This window comes from Hypomesus transpacificus, chromosome 24 (assembly GCF_021917145.1).
Source record: "Hypomesus transpacificus isolate Combined female chromosome 24, fHypTra1, whole genome shotgun sequence".
NCBI lineage: Eukaryota > Metazoa > Chordata > Actinopteri > Osmeriformes > Osmeridae > Hypomesus > Hypomesus transpacificus.
In genome coordinates this window covers 5864027-5876971 of record NC_061083.1, presented here as the reverse complement: position 1 = coordinate 5876971, position 12945 = coordinate 5864027, and the positions used below count along the sequence as shown (strand labels likewise).

Below are 12945 nucleotides of genomic sequence, written 5' to 3'. Positions count from 1 at the left end.
CACAAGAGAACAAGATTGGATATCATTTTATTATAACAGAATATTAATTTGTTGTACGTTGAATATCTTTGTTACATTGCTATCGTCCACTTGTTAAAGTTCGTCACACTCCATCATACAATTCTTGAGAGCAGATTTGAGTTCTCAGATTGAACATCAGGATAGACACAAGCAGTCGTGGGCTGAAACTAAGATGAGCTTTTGTTTCTAAGTTTATACATGTAACCAACTGCCATTGCATTAACAGTTCTCAGGCACAGTAAACCTCCCTCAAGAATCTAGTCTCTGAATCCAGTAGTATATAAACATATAACTACTATATGTTAACTGCTACATGATTTAACTGGACATTGGTGCAATTATTTAACCATTAGTATCTCAACAGCTTAGTATGTAACAAACAGTATAAGTACAAATGGCAGGTTATAAAAATCACTCTGAAATCTGTTCACACAATCACACCTCCGTCAGCGGTCTCTCTGTTGCCATGAACCCTGACCAGTATGATGTATAGTATCAACAGCATCTACAAATCAGCCAAAATCAGTATAGAACAAAGGGGAGACGTGATATTCTGTCATTTTGCGCCTACTGATGTAAAATACAACTCTGGACAGGTCAGATTAGTGCAATTACTGCCACCTCAATGAGCTGGGGGGGAGTCTCAATAGTTTAAGCAGCATCCTCTCCCCTCTGTTTAGGACTGGACCACACAGTATGATGACTAAGGACCTGGGGGAAAGGCTGAATGATTGCTTTCCCAGGCAGATGTTAAGATGCTGTATCCAGAGCCGGTTAGAAATGTTGTTGGTCCATGTGGGAGAGGAGGCGGACCCAGAAGTTGCCCCTCCCCTGCGTGCTGATTGGCCGGGCTCACAGCTTGGCGTAGTCTTTGAGGATGACTTCCAGCTTCTGGCTCAGCATGATGTTTCCTCTCATCTTCAGCCTACCAGAGAAGAAGGCCTGGAGGAACGAGTGAGTGTGAGAGTGTGAGAGTGAGCGAGTGAATGAAAGAGAGAGACAGACAGACAGACAGACAGACCGGTACCTTCTGAGGGTTGAGTTTGCCCTGGACCACCTCCATAAAGTCCTCGTCAGACACGGTGAAGGTCACGTCTGTCTTGCCGCTGTAGGGACCCTGGTGCAGCGCCCCTGAGCCACTCCTTAGGTCTATAGCTGGGGAGGGGAGGGGAGGGGAGAAAGGAGAGAGGGATATCATCAAGTATCCTACATCATTTTACTGTAGGATCAACGAACTGTATTGTGTGTACGTACTCCACTGTGCTGTGGTCTGTCCATCCTTGGTGATCTCCCAGCCGAACACGGCGTTGACTTTCTTCACCAGCTCCGCCCCCTGAGCCTTGATCCTCCGGCCGATCTCAGCAAACACCAGCTCACTCTGCAGACTTCCTGTCTGGAGGGAAACAGCCACCTGCAGCTCAGGTGTGTGTGTGTGTGCACACAGAGTGCAAAAGTACACACATCCTTCACTCAAATAGAAGTGCTAACTACATTTTTTCAAAACATTGATATTTTCAAATTGCTTTATTTCCCTTCAACCTTTCAATACAATTTTTGTTTTGACACACACACTTCTAGTTTTATTTAAAACTTGTTTTCAACCTTTCCAAACGTAGCTTTCAGTGTGTGTGTGTGTGTGTGTGTGTAGAGTACCTGGGCCGGGGGGTCAGCAGAGGTATCAGGTGCAGGGTGGAGGTCTACATAGGCTCCAGTCAGCACCAGAGCACCTGTCTCCTCAACCTGCACGCACACACACACGCAGGTCAAACAGGAGCTAGATAGACCAGGACTAACAAGGGCTGGATAGAGCAGGGCTGGAGAGAGCAGGGCTAACCTTGCACTGGATGTGGATCCTATCTCCCTCCTTCCACATCTCCGTCTGCAGGGACTGGCCTGGCAGGACAGGCTTCACAAAACGCACCTGAGGAGGAACAGGAAGAGGAACAGGAAGAGGAACAGGAAGAGGAAGAGGAAAGAACAGTTCAGGTGTGTGCTCTTCCCCAGGTATGAGAGGGGCGGTCAGCTCACCTTGATGGTCTTGACCCTGGCGGGGTCGTTGTTGCCGTACTGCTTCAGGACGTGTCTGCTAGCAAAGCCAAACGAGCACAGGCCGTGAAGGATGGGGGTCTGAAACCCTGCCAAAACACAAGCACCACAGTAGAGGAGAGGGGACTACAGGACAGGAGACTACAGTACAGGAGACTACAGGACAGGAGACTACAGGACAGGAGACTACAGGACAGGAGACTACAGGACAGGAGACTACAGGACAGGAGACTACAGGACAGGAGACTACAGGACAGGAGACTACAGGACAGGAGACTACAGGACAGGAGACTACAGTACAGGAGACTACAGGACAGGAGACTACAGTACAGGAGACTACAGGACAGGAGACTACAGTACAGGAGACTACAGGAGAGGAGACTACAGGACAGGAGACTACAGGACAGGAGACTACAGTACAGGAGACTACAGGACAGGAGACTACAGGACAGGAGACTACAGTACAGGAGACTACAGGACAGGAGACTACAGGACAGGAGACTACAGTACAGGAGACTACAGGACAGGAGACTACAGGACAGGAGATTACAGGACAGGAGACTACAGTACAGGAGACTACAGGACAGGAGACTACAGGACAGGAGACTACAGGACAGGAGACTACAGGACAGGAGACTACAGGAGAGGAGAATACAGGACAGGAGACTACAGGACAGGAGACTACAGTACAGGAGACTACAGGACAGGAGACTACAGGACAGGAGACTACAGGACAGGAGACTACAGGACAGGAGACTACAGGACAGGAGACTACAGTACAGGAGACTACAGGACAGGAGACTACAGGACAGGAGACTACAGGAGAGGAGACTACAGGACAGGAGACTACAGGACAGGAGACTACAGGACAGGAGACTACAGGACAGGAGACTACAGGACAGGAGACTACAGTACAGGAGACTACAGGACAGGAGACTACAGGACAGGAGACTACAGGACAGGAGACTACAGTACAGGAGACTACAGGACAGGAGACTACAGGACAGGAGACTACAGGACAGGAGACTACAGGACAGGAGACTACAGGACAGGAGACTACAGTACAGGAGACTACAGGACAGGACACTACAGTACAGGAGTCCTGAGAGTTTTTCCCCTTGTCTTCCTTCAGGGTTCAGGTCTCTGGGTGTGTGTGAAGCCCTCTGTGACCTTGCTCCTAAAAAACACTGAACAGATGAAGCTGCTCACCTCCCATGGCAGCGAAGCTGGGGTCGATGTGAAGAGGATTCCAGTCTCCACTCAGACGATACAGGGCAGCCTGCAAACACACAGAACCACCTTCACCACAGTAGAACCACCTTCACCACAATAGGACAGGTTCCACACAGTAGAACCACATCACAAACCACAGAAACCATCAAGTACAGGCCAGGATACAGAACAGTGGGAATATAATAATGTGTCCATTTTCAGTTGCTGGGTGTGGTGCAGAGGAAGTGCTGTTGGTGCTCACCTGGTCTCTGGTGGTCTGGTCTGTCATCACAGCGTCTGGAGCTCTGTCTGGGGCTGCTGCTGTGGGCTGGGGAGGAAGGAAGGACGTGGAGCAGGAGAAGGTGTAGGGGGAGGAGAGGGAGAGGAGGGATGTGGAGGGGGAGGAGGAAGGAAGGAAAGACAGACGTGGAGCAGGAGAAGGTGTAGGGGGAGGAGAGGGAGAGGAGGGATGTGGAGGGGGAGGAGGAAGGAAGGACGTGGAGCAGGAGAAGGTGTAGGGGGAGGAGAGGGAGAGGAGGGATGTGGAGGGGGAGGAGGAAGGAAGGAAAGACAGACGTGGAGCAGGAGAAGGTGTAGGGGGAGGAGAGGGAGAGGAGGGATGTGGAGGGGGAGGAGGAAGGAAGGAAAGACAGACGTGGAGCAGGAGAAGGTGTAGGGGGAGGAGAGGGAGAGGAGGGATGTGGAGGGGGAGGAGGAAGGAAGGAAAGACAGACGTGGAGGAGGAGAAGGTATAGGGGGGGTGGGGAGGGATGTGGAAAGGAGGTATAGGGGGGAGGAGGGAGGCATCAGGACAGCTCAGTTTCCTCCTCATTAAAGAGCAGCTGTAACAAGCTGTTTGAAGTGAAGTACCTTGGCTTTATCTGACGCCCTCTTCCCCCCGAAGCCTCCGGCACCGACAATGAACAGTGAGAACTGGTTGAAGCACACCAGCTCCCCTCCACTGTACGTGTTCACTGCAGACAGACAGACAGAGACGGGGATTGAACACTGCACTCACATATCTGTCCTCAATGCTGAGGGGAGGGGAGGGGAAGGGAAGGGAGGAGAGGGCTGAGGGGAGGGGAGGAGAGGAGAGGGTGTTTACCATCCAGGAGGATGACAGCTCCAGAGCCCTTGTCCAGAACATCAGCTATGGTGGCCTGGGAGGTCAGGGTTCCTGTTGGACAGACAGACAGACAGACAGAGACAGACAGACAGAGAGACAGACACAGACAGACAGAGAGAGAGACAGACACAGAGACACACACAGAGAGAGAGAGAGAGAGAGAGAGAGAGAGAGAGACAGACACAGAGACACACAGAGACACAGAGAGAGAGAGAGAGAGAGAGAGAGAGAGAGAGAGAGACAGACACAGAGACACAGAGAGAGAGAGAGACAGACACAGAGACACACAGAGACACACAGAGACACAGAGAGAGAGAGACAGACACACAGAGACACACACAGAGAGAGAGAGAGAGAGAGAGAGAGAGAGAGAGAGACAGACACAGAGACACACAGAGACACACAGAGAGAGAGAGAGAGAGAGAGAGAGAGAGAGAGACAGACACAGAGACACACAGAGAGAGAGAGAGAGAGAGAGAGACAGACACAGAGACACAGAGACACAGAGAGAGAGAGAGAGAGAGACAGACACAGAGACACACAGAGACACAGAGAGACACAGAGAGAGACAGACACAGAGACACAGAGACACACAGAGACACAGAGAGAGACAGACACAGAGACACACAGAGACACAGAGAGAGAGATCAGTCTGTGTTCTTCACAGGTCATCAATCCATGATAAATGACAGTAGGAGACACTATAGAGAGTATAGTAGAGTATAGCAGAGTATAGTAGAGTATAGTAGAGTATAGTAGAGTATAGCAGAGTATAGCAGAGTATAGTAGATTATAATAGAGTATAGCAGAGTATAGTAGAGTATAGTAGAGTATAGCAGAGTACACAAGGGCATGGTATGGCATGGTACAGCAGTGCCCAGTACAGTATAGTAGTGTAGTACAGTATAGTACAGGACAGGTAGGTACCTGAGGTGGGCAGAGGTTTGAACAACTCCAGATACTGCTCACCATGTAGCAGCTGTAAAGACACACACACACACACACACACACACAGTCAACACACACCACCAAACACAACAACACACGTGTGTGTGTATACGTGTGTGTGTGTGTGTGTCTGACCCTTGTGAAGTCAAAGTCCAGGCCCGGTACTGAGCCCAGCCCTCCGTCCATCATAGCAGCCTGGGCTGGGATAACCCCGAAGGAGGGCAGGCAGCTGAAGTCTTGGTGGCCCTCGTACAGGAAGTGCAGGTGATCGGGGTCGCTGGTGGACATGCCCACCCCCAGGGCGTACAGGATGCACTGGGACTGGGAGAAGGAGAAGCTCGTCTCCGACATCTTCTGGCCCACCGCCTCCGCCTGGAGGAGACGCCGAGAGAGGGGGGGAGAGACCCGGGAGGGGGGGAGAGACGCCGGGAGAGGGGGGGAGAGACCGGGAGGGGGGAGAGACGCCGGGAGGGGGGGAGAGACCGGGAGAGGGGGGGAGAGACCGGGAGGGGGGAGAGACGCCGGGAGGGGGGGAGAGACGCCGGGAGGGGGGGAGAGACCGGGAGGGGGGGGGGGGGGAGACCGGGAGGGGGGAGAGACGCCGGGAGGGGGGGAGAGACGCCGGGAGGGGGGGAGAGACCGGGAGGGGGGGAGAGACGCCGGGAGAGGGGGGGAGAGACCGGGAGGGGGGAGAGACGCCGGGAGGGGGGGAGAGACCGGGAGGGGGGGAGAGACCGGGAGGGGGGGGGAGAGACCGGGAGGGGGGGATTTCAGGTACAATCAGTAGGTCAGCGACTGCCTTGTCTGTTCATGTATTCTGTCGTGTTATTGATTCGTATAAGCGGTGTGTATATTCTTGTGTGTATATTCTGCCACTCTGTACCTCCTGTGTGTGTGTGGACACTACTATGCACCTGGGTGTGATGGTACTTACAGGATTGATCCCTGTAGACACAGAGGGAGAGGCGGAGGTGGGGTTGGGCTGGACCAGGCTCGGGGCAGAGGTGGGATTGGGGGCTACGCCCTCATCCGAATCCAGCTTGGACAGCACCTCTACCTGCGTGTTGAGAGACTCTGGACACACAGAGATGGACACACACACAGAGACACACACACAGAGACAAAAGGAAAAAGGTATAATTATGTGAGAGATGAACAGGAGAGGAAAGAAGAGAGAAGGAGAGAGGTCTGGTTCCAGTCACTCGCTGTGACTCACAGTACAAAGGCAGCAGCTCGTCTCCTAACCAGATCCAGAGGAGGAGGCTACAAAGCCATGCTAATGAGGCCTGTCCTCCAGGGATCGGCTCCCCTGGAACGCAGCGCTCCTGCTAGGGCAGGGCCAGCGAGCGAGGGAGCGAGGGAGGGAGGAGAGGATAACCATCTCTCCATCTCCTCCAGTCTGGATGTGACCCCTAAGGCGCTCTCCTCCACACAGCTGCTTGTGCCTTCAAACACAGGGGCGGGGCCTCATTTGCATGGTGAGTCTGGATGACCAAGTCGACCTTGTTTGTTCACTGGAGAGATATCTCTTTCCCTCTCACCCTGCTTTTATTTTTTTACATCCTTTCCCTATCTCCCCATCTGCCTTTCACTCTCCCTGTGCCTGGCTGTGTGTGTGTGTGTGTGCGTGTGTTACCCTGGATGTTAGCAGGCTTGGTGGCGTCGGTGAAGTCACAGATCTGATCCCACTGTTCCCTGACCCCCTCAGGAGACATGCTCTGGTTCTTCTGCCTCACGATCCGGCCCTGGGAACGCTCCCAACGCACTGGTCACACACACACAGGTTAGGACTGTTGAATAGTGCCCAGGGATGGAAACACTAAAGATTCCTCCAGCAGAAGCTACTCCACTCACGTTTCCCCATCCAGCCACCTCCGACCTGCACAGACACAGAGGACACCAAGGAGCAGGGTGTCAAGGCCAGAGGGACTAACACCACTGGTAGAAGAGACACCCTCATGACTGACTGACTAGCTAGTAGAACACACACCTTCTGAGTCTCAGCACAGGCTGGCTCTCAATGACTCATCTATTCACACACAACAGCTATTCTGGTCTCTCCTACAGGATGAGATGCTACTGGAGGACTAGGACTGCTGTGATGGAGGACTAGGACTGCTGTGATGGAGGACTAGGACTGCTGTGATGGAGGACTAGGACTGCTGTGATGGAGGACTAGGACTGCTGTGATGGGGGACTAGGACTGCTGTGATGGGGGACTAGGACTGCTGTGATGGAGGACTAGGACTGCTGTGATGGAGGACTAGGACTGGTGTGATGGAGGACTAGGACTGTGGTGGTGGAGGACTAGGACTGTGGTGGTGGAGGACTAGGACTGCTGTGGTGGAGGACTAGGACTGCTGTGGTGGAGGACTAGGACTGCTGTGGTGGAGGACTAGGACTGCTGTGATGGAGGACTAGGACTGCTGTGATGGGGGACTAGGACTGCTGTGATGGGGGACTAGGACTGTGGTGGTGGAGGACTAGGACTGCTGTGATGGGGGACTAGGACTGCTGTGATGGAGGACTAGGACTGCTGTGATGGGGGACTAGGACTGCTGTGATGGAGGACTAGGACTGCTGTGATGGGGGACTAGGACTGTGGTGGTGGAGGACTAGGACTGCTGTGATGGGGGACTAGGACTGTGGTGGTGAAGGACTAGGACTGCTGTGATGGGGGACTAGGACTGGTGTGATGGAGGACTAGGACTGCTGTGATGGGGGACTAGGACTGTGGTGGTGGAGGACTAGGACTGCTGTGATGGGGGACTAGGACTGTGGTGGTGAAGGACTAGGACTGCTGTGATGGGGGACTAGGACTGGTGTGATGGAGGACTAGGACTGTGGTGGTGGAGGACTAGGACTGCTGTGGTGGAGGACTAGGACTGCTGTGGTGGAGGACTAGGACTGCTGTGGTGGAGGACTAGGACTGCTGTGATGGAGGACTAGGACTGCTGTGATGGAGGACATCAGAGGTGCTTCAGCTCCGTTACTCACCTCAAACAGGCCTCCGGTCTCCTGGCACTCGTCGTGACACAGCCAGACCACCAGGGGCGCTACGTACTCCGCCTTCAGCGACGCCAGCAGGTCTGGAGCGGAGGTGGGTGTGTGTGTGTGTGGGGGGGATACAAGTCAGTACATGCAAAAACAGATCGTACAAATATTCTCAAATACCCACAGGTGTCTTTGGTGTGTGTCTCTGTCTTACAGTTTCTCCTCTGAGAGACTGTATAGCATGATCGTCATTATGCGAACAGATCAACTCAAATCACAAACACTGACCCAGATATGTGTGTGTGTGTGCGAGCTCATGCATATGCTGATGTGTGTATTTATTCATGTATGTATCTGTGTGTACTGATGCGTGTGTATGCAGTGTGTGTGTGCAGTGTGTGTGTGTGTGCAGTGTGTGTGTGTGTGCAGACATGAGCGTTTCTGACCAGGGGGCATGACTGTCTCAGTGAGGCGTGAGCCTGCGGTGGGGGCGATGGTGTTACAGTGGATGTTGTACTTGCTCCCCTCGATGGCCAGAGTGTTGGCCAGGCCCAGCAGGCCCAGCTTGGCAGCGCTGTAGTTGGCCTGGCCAAAGTTTCCATAGATCCCTGCAGCCGACGACGTCATGATGATCCTGTCAAGACCACACGCACCATGACAACCCAGTAACCCACGGCAACGGCCACGACGTTGAGGTCTAATCGTAACATTTGAAAATAGTCATAGTAATGATGACGATCATTTAGCAGATGCTGTTACGCAAAGTGACGTACGGAGGGGAGGGGGGGGGGGTTTGAGTTTGAGAGCTCATCTCCAGTCAAATGCCCTACCACGGAGCTACACCTTTCCCTAGAGACGGTGTGGTCGAGTTTCAGATGACCTACAGTTGATCTGTGGTCCTGTTCCAGTTCTCTGAAACGGCATGTTTTGGTTTTCCTGCTTCCTGGAAAGCTCCCTGATCATGTGACCTGACAAGGTTAGGATTGGCTGTGCTGGGGTGCCCATGGTGTCCTCCTGATGGTGTTAGAACAGACCCAACCTCCAGGAGGCGAGCAGGCGTTTAACAGCATCCACATCACACTGAGCACCAGGCTACACTGTGGGAGCCTGGCAGAGCTGTCAGGGACACACACTCACTCACTCTCACCACTCACTCACACACTCACTCACTCACTCACTCTCACCACCCTCTCTCTCTCTCCCTTGCTCTCTCCCTCCCCCTTGCTGTCTCTCTCTCTCACCCTTGTTTTCTCTCTTTCGCCCGCTTGCTCTCTCTCTCTCTCCTTTGCTCTCCCTCCCCCTTGCTGTCTCTCTCTCGCTCTCTCTCACACACGCTCTGCAGTGACCCAGAAACAGCCTCTGAGGGCTGTGACAGGGCAGGCAGCGTGCAGCACTCAGACACGTCCTCACTCAAGACGGACGGCCGTGTCACAACACAGGAGAACTCAGACGCCGTGCCCTCGAAGGACGGCACCCTCGAGGGATGGCCCCCCGCGGCCAGCCCCTGCCCCTGCCCCGGCCCCGGCCCCGGCCCCAGCCCTGGCCCTCTTCCTGTTTCCTGTCTGTCTGCATGGGAGCATTCACACAGGCCGACACACGGAGTGATCTCTAACTAAATGTTCAAACATGTACACACACACTCTCTCTCTCTTCACCCGGCACCTGACACGTCCTAGTCTCATCCTGAAAACAGCCCGGAGCCCAACTTCCCCCTCCAACCCCACCTTCCAGATCTGAGAGGTTTTGACAGGATGAAATAATGCTCTGATTGGCTGGGATGGAATTGCCGCCATATTACACCTGTCAAATCTGCTCAGATCCCGACAAAGGTGCACAGTGGGCTGATTTGGGTTAAATCGAAGAAAGTTTATATATATATATATTTATTTATTTAAATTTTTTCTCCTAAATCCACAATCTTTGCTTCCATCTTCATTGGAGGAGAAGGTGAAAGGGGAGGGACTTAAATGATTTTCCTTCTGGTGATTTGACAGCCGGGGGTGGGAGAGCGAGGAGAGAGGCTACAACCTTTGACCCTTGTCTTACCTCCCGAACTTCTGGTTCTTCATGTGGTTCCAGGCGGCTCTTGTGACCATGAAAGACCCTCTCAGGTGAACTCTGTGGATGAGGTCTGAAACAGGAAGTGACACGAGAACAGCAAGATCATGAGGTCTGAGAAACAGGAAGTGACCTCGGCACAGTCTTACAGGAAAAAGGTTAGAGATACAGGTCAGAGAGAGAACTATCCTTCATACCCCAATCCAAATCACTGGTCCTGCCAAAGGAGCGATCACGTAGAATCCTTAGGACATAAGAGGGAGAATAGTTCATTAAATAACAATAATAAATGTGTATATAGCAGACTCTTTCATCCAAAGCGATGTAGAAGGACACTTGCAACCTCCTGATACGCAAATTCTCTCCCACTGAGCGGGCCCACCCCAGGTGTAATCCTGTTGTAATCCCAAGTTAGGGCAGGATAAAGCACCAAGGTGTGTGATCACATTCAACTCACCCTGCGTTGTTTACAACGATATCTGGAAAAGAAACGTCAAATCAAACGTGAGCACTCGTGTCTTCAAAAGACACAGAGAACCTGAGCGTTCTTCAGTGAACCTGACGTTCTAAGACAGTCGAAGAGCTCACCTATCCTCCCAAACGCATCTAGAGCACTCTGAACAAGCTTCTCCCCGTCCTCCACAGAATCTGACAACACAGGGTCAAACAAAAACGACCTTGTGAACACGTCACACAAGTGGACATGTCGTCTCTCCCGAGTCAAAACACAGAGCTGTTCGACTGCTGACTTGTCAATAACGACAAACACTGTGTGTGTGTTAAAAAAAGGCAAACTGGCAGATGCGACGGAAGAGGTATTTTGGTTCTTACGACTTACCGTAGTTGGCAACAGCCTGGCCTCCCAGGGCTTGTATCTCTTCCACCACGCTATCAGCAGCAGCAGAACTCTTCCCCCCTCCCTTGATGTCCCCCCCAAGGTCATTTACTGGGACAAAGAGACAACAGATTACAGACACAGTCACAGATAAAACCACTGGCTGGTTAATATGACTACCCAACTTGTCAATTTATTCATTTTTCATTTGGCTGAGGGCGTTTTAATTGTGTCGTTTGTCAAAACGCAAAATGCAATCGTCGTTTTAAAGATTATGCCATAGTGGCCTAATAGTATGATGTCTTATCATTCATTTACGTACTTATACATAGAAACCAATTATTTCTACAGATTATTTACCAACAACAGAGGCTCCTCTGGCTCCAAATGCCAAGGCATACTCCCGACCGAGACCTGCAGAAGCACACGGATACTGTATAAGACTACAGCAGTTACATGTATGCATTTTAGCAGACGCTTTCACCTAGGTTAGACCTAACAGACTAGGTGAAAGCTTTGGGGTTTGGTGAACTTAAAAAGCATGCGTTAGATTTGCGAACTAGCGCTTTAAATATTAGTCGGCCAGTCATGTGCTGCACTTTTGATAGTTTGTTCTACATCGGGGTGGGAAAAAAAGAAAAATGCTATGCCCTTTAACACAGTGACGGGATCAACAGAATGTACTTTGGTCGGAACGACAGTTGTGGAGGGCGCAATATCATGACTAGGCTTAAGGACTGTGTAACCGTGACATTGACACGATACGGGAATACATTTGGCAATGCCGTATATCAGTTATGTAGGTTAGCTGTCAATCTAGATATTAGATGAAACCGTCGTTGGTGGGGTCGTTCTAGGTAGCATCGTGCTAGCTTGCAAGCCTATGGGCAATAGCTAAAACGTCTGAAGTGTATCTGTTATAGTTAACCGTTTTGTTGTTCTAGCTAACAAGCCAGCTACATGCATTTATAGAAACGTAGTTTGTGTTATAACCCTGTCATGGCCCTGACTGTTAATACTACTCTCAGGCTCTGCTAACGCTGTTACGTCTAGCTAGCTAACCAAGGTTTGTTGGTAAAAGTTATGTAGCAAATGCTTGCCTGCATATACTCACCTCCACCGGCTCCTGTGACAAGCACAACTTTTCCTTCGAATGTCAAAGGCACAGACATGATGACAAACTAGCGTGCGTTGTAAGCAAGCTTTGGGATCTTTCCAACTTGTGTTGAGCGGTTGTCTAGCTCCCAGGACGAACTTCTGCTCTCCTTCACTTCCGGGAGGAGGACGCTGAAAACATTATCCAATCACAGCACACAATCTAACCCTTTAACGCGCAGGTGGATTTGAATCACGTTGCATCACAGCAAATTGGCCTAATCAGAAAATATACAGTAGAAAAAATACATTTGAATATAAAATCTGTCATAGTAAAGTTTCAATAACATGCACTGTTTGTTTGGTCACATGATCGTAAATCCCTATATACCTTACTATACAACAACTATGTTATACAGTTTCATACATTCTATGTAGAGTGCTAAAGTTTTCAGGAACATTTCCAGAATCTTGAATTTTCAAACCACCATCAAAGTTAGACTAATTGAAAATAAATTCAGATTTTGTGGGCGGTTGAACGCCTTGGCTGCAGCAGATGACTGCTAAGAGATTACAGAATGCCTTCAGCTATTGCAACATACAAAAATCT

The 12945-nt window shown here is 51.2% G+C and overlaps 1 protein-coding gene across 3 annotated transcripts; it reads right to left on the bottom strand.

The window, feature by feature from the left end:
* Positions 1 to 10: 10 nt before the first annotated feature.
* Positions 11 to 12522, bottom strand: hsd17b4 (hydroxysteroid (17-beta) dehydrogenase 4). 3 transcript variants are annotated; one of them, XR_006958303.1, is made up of 24 exons: positions 12355 to 12522; positions 11601 to 11654; positions 11244 to 11351; positions 10994 to 11053; positions 10863 to 10884; positions 10603 to 10649; positions 10394 to 10478; positions 8794 to 8981; positions 8351 to 8442; positions 7208 to 7232; positions 6990 to 7118; positions 6288 to 6427; positions 5489 to 5725; positions 5333 to 5384; positions 4385 to 4456; positions 4150 to 4253; positions 3542 to 3607; positions 3277 to 3346; positions 2050 to 2156; positions 1856 to 1942; positions 1675 to 1761; positions 1276 to 1410; positions 1049 to 1176; positions 11 to 963 (listed from the first exon to the last, which is right to left on the bottom strand). XR_006958303.1 is itself a non-coding variant. In XM_047048638.1 (24 exons), the coding sequence occupies exons 1-24, from the start codon at positions 12410 to 12412 to the stop codon at positions 874 to 876; spliced, it is 2265 nt and encodes a 754-aa protein (XP_046904594.1). In that variant the 5' UTR covers positions 12413 to 12521; the 3' UTR covers positions 11 to 873. The 3 variants fall into 3 exon arrangements, 2 of the variants coding, with proteins under 2 accessions (XP_046904594.1, XP_046904595.1); XM_047048638.1 differs by having other exon boundaries at positions 1276 to 1432; positions 12355 to 12521; XM_047048639.1 differs by having other exon boundaries at positions 1276 to 1414; positions 12355 to 12521.
* Positions 12523 to 12945: the final 423 nt, after the last annotated feature.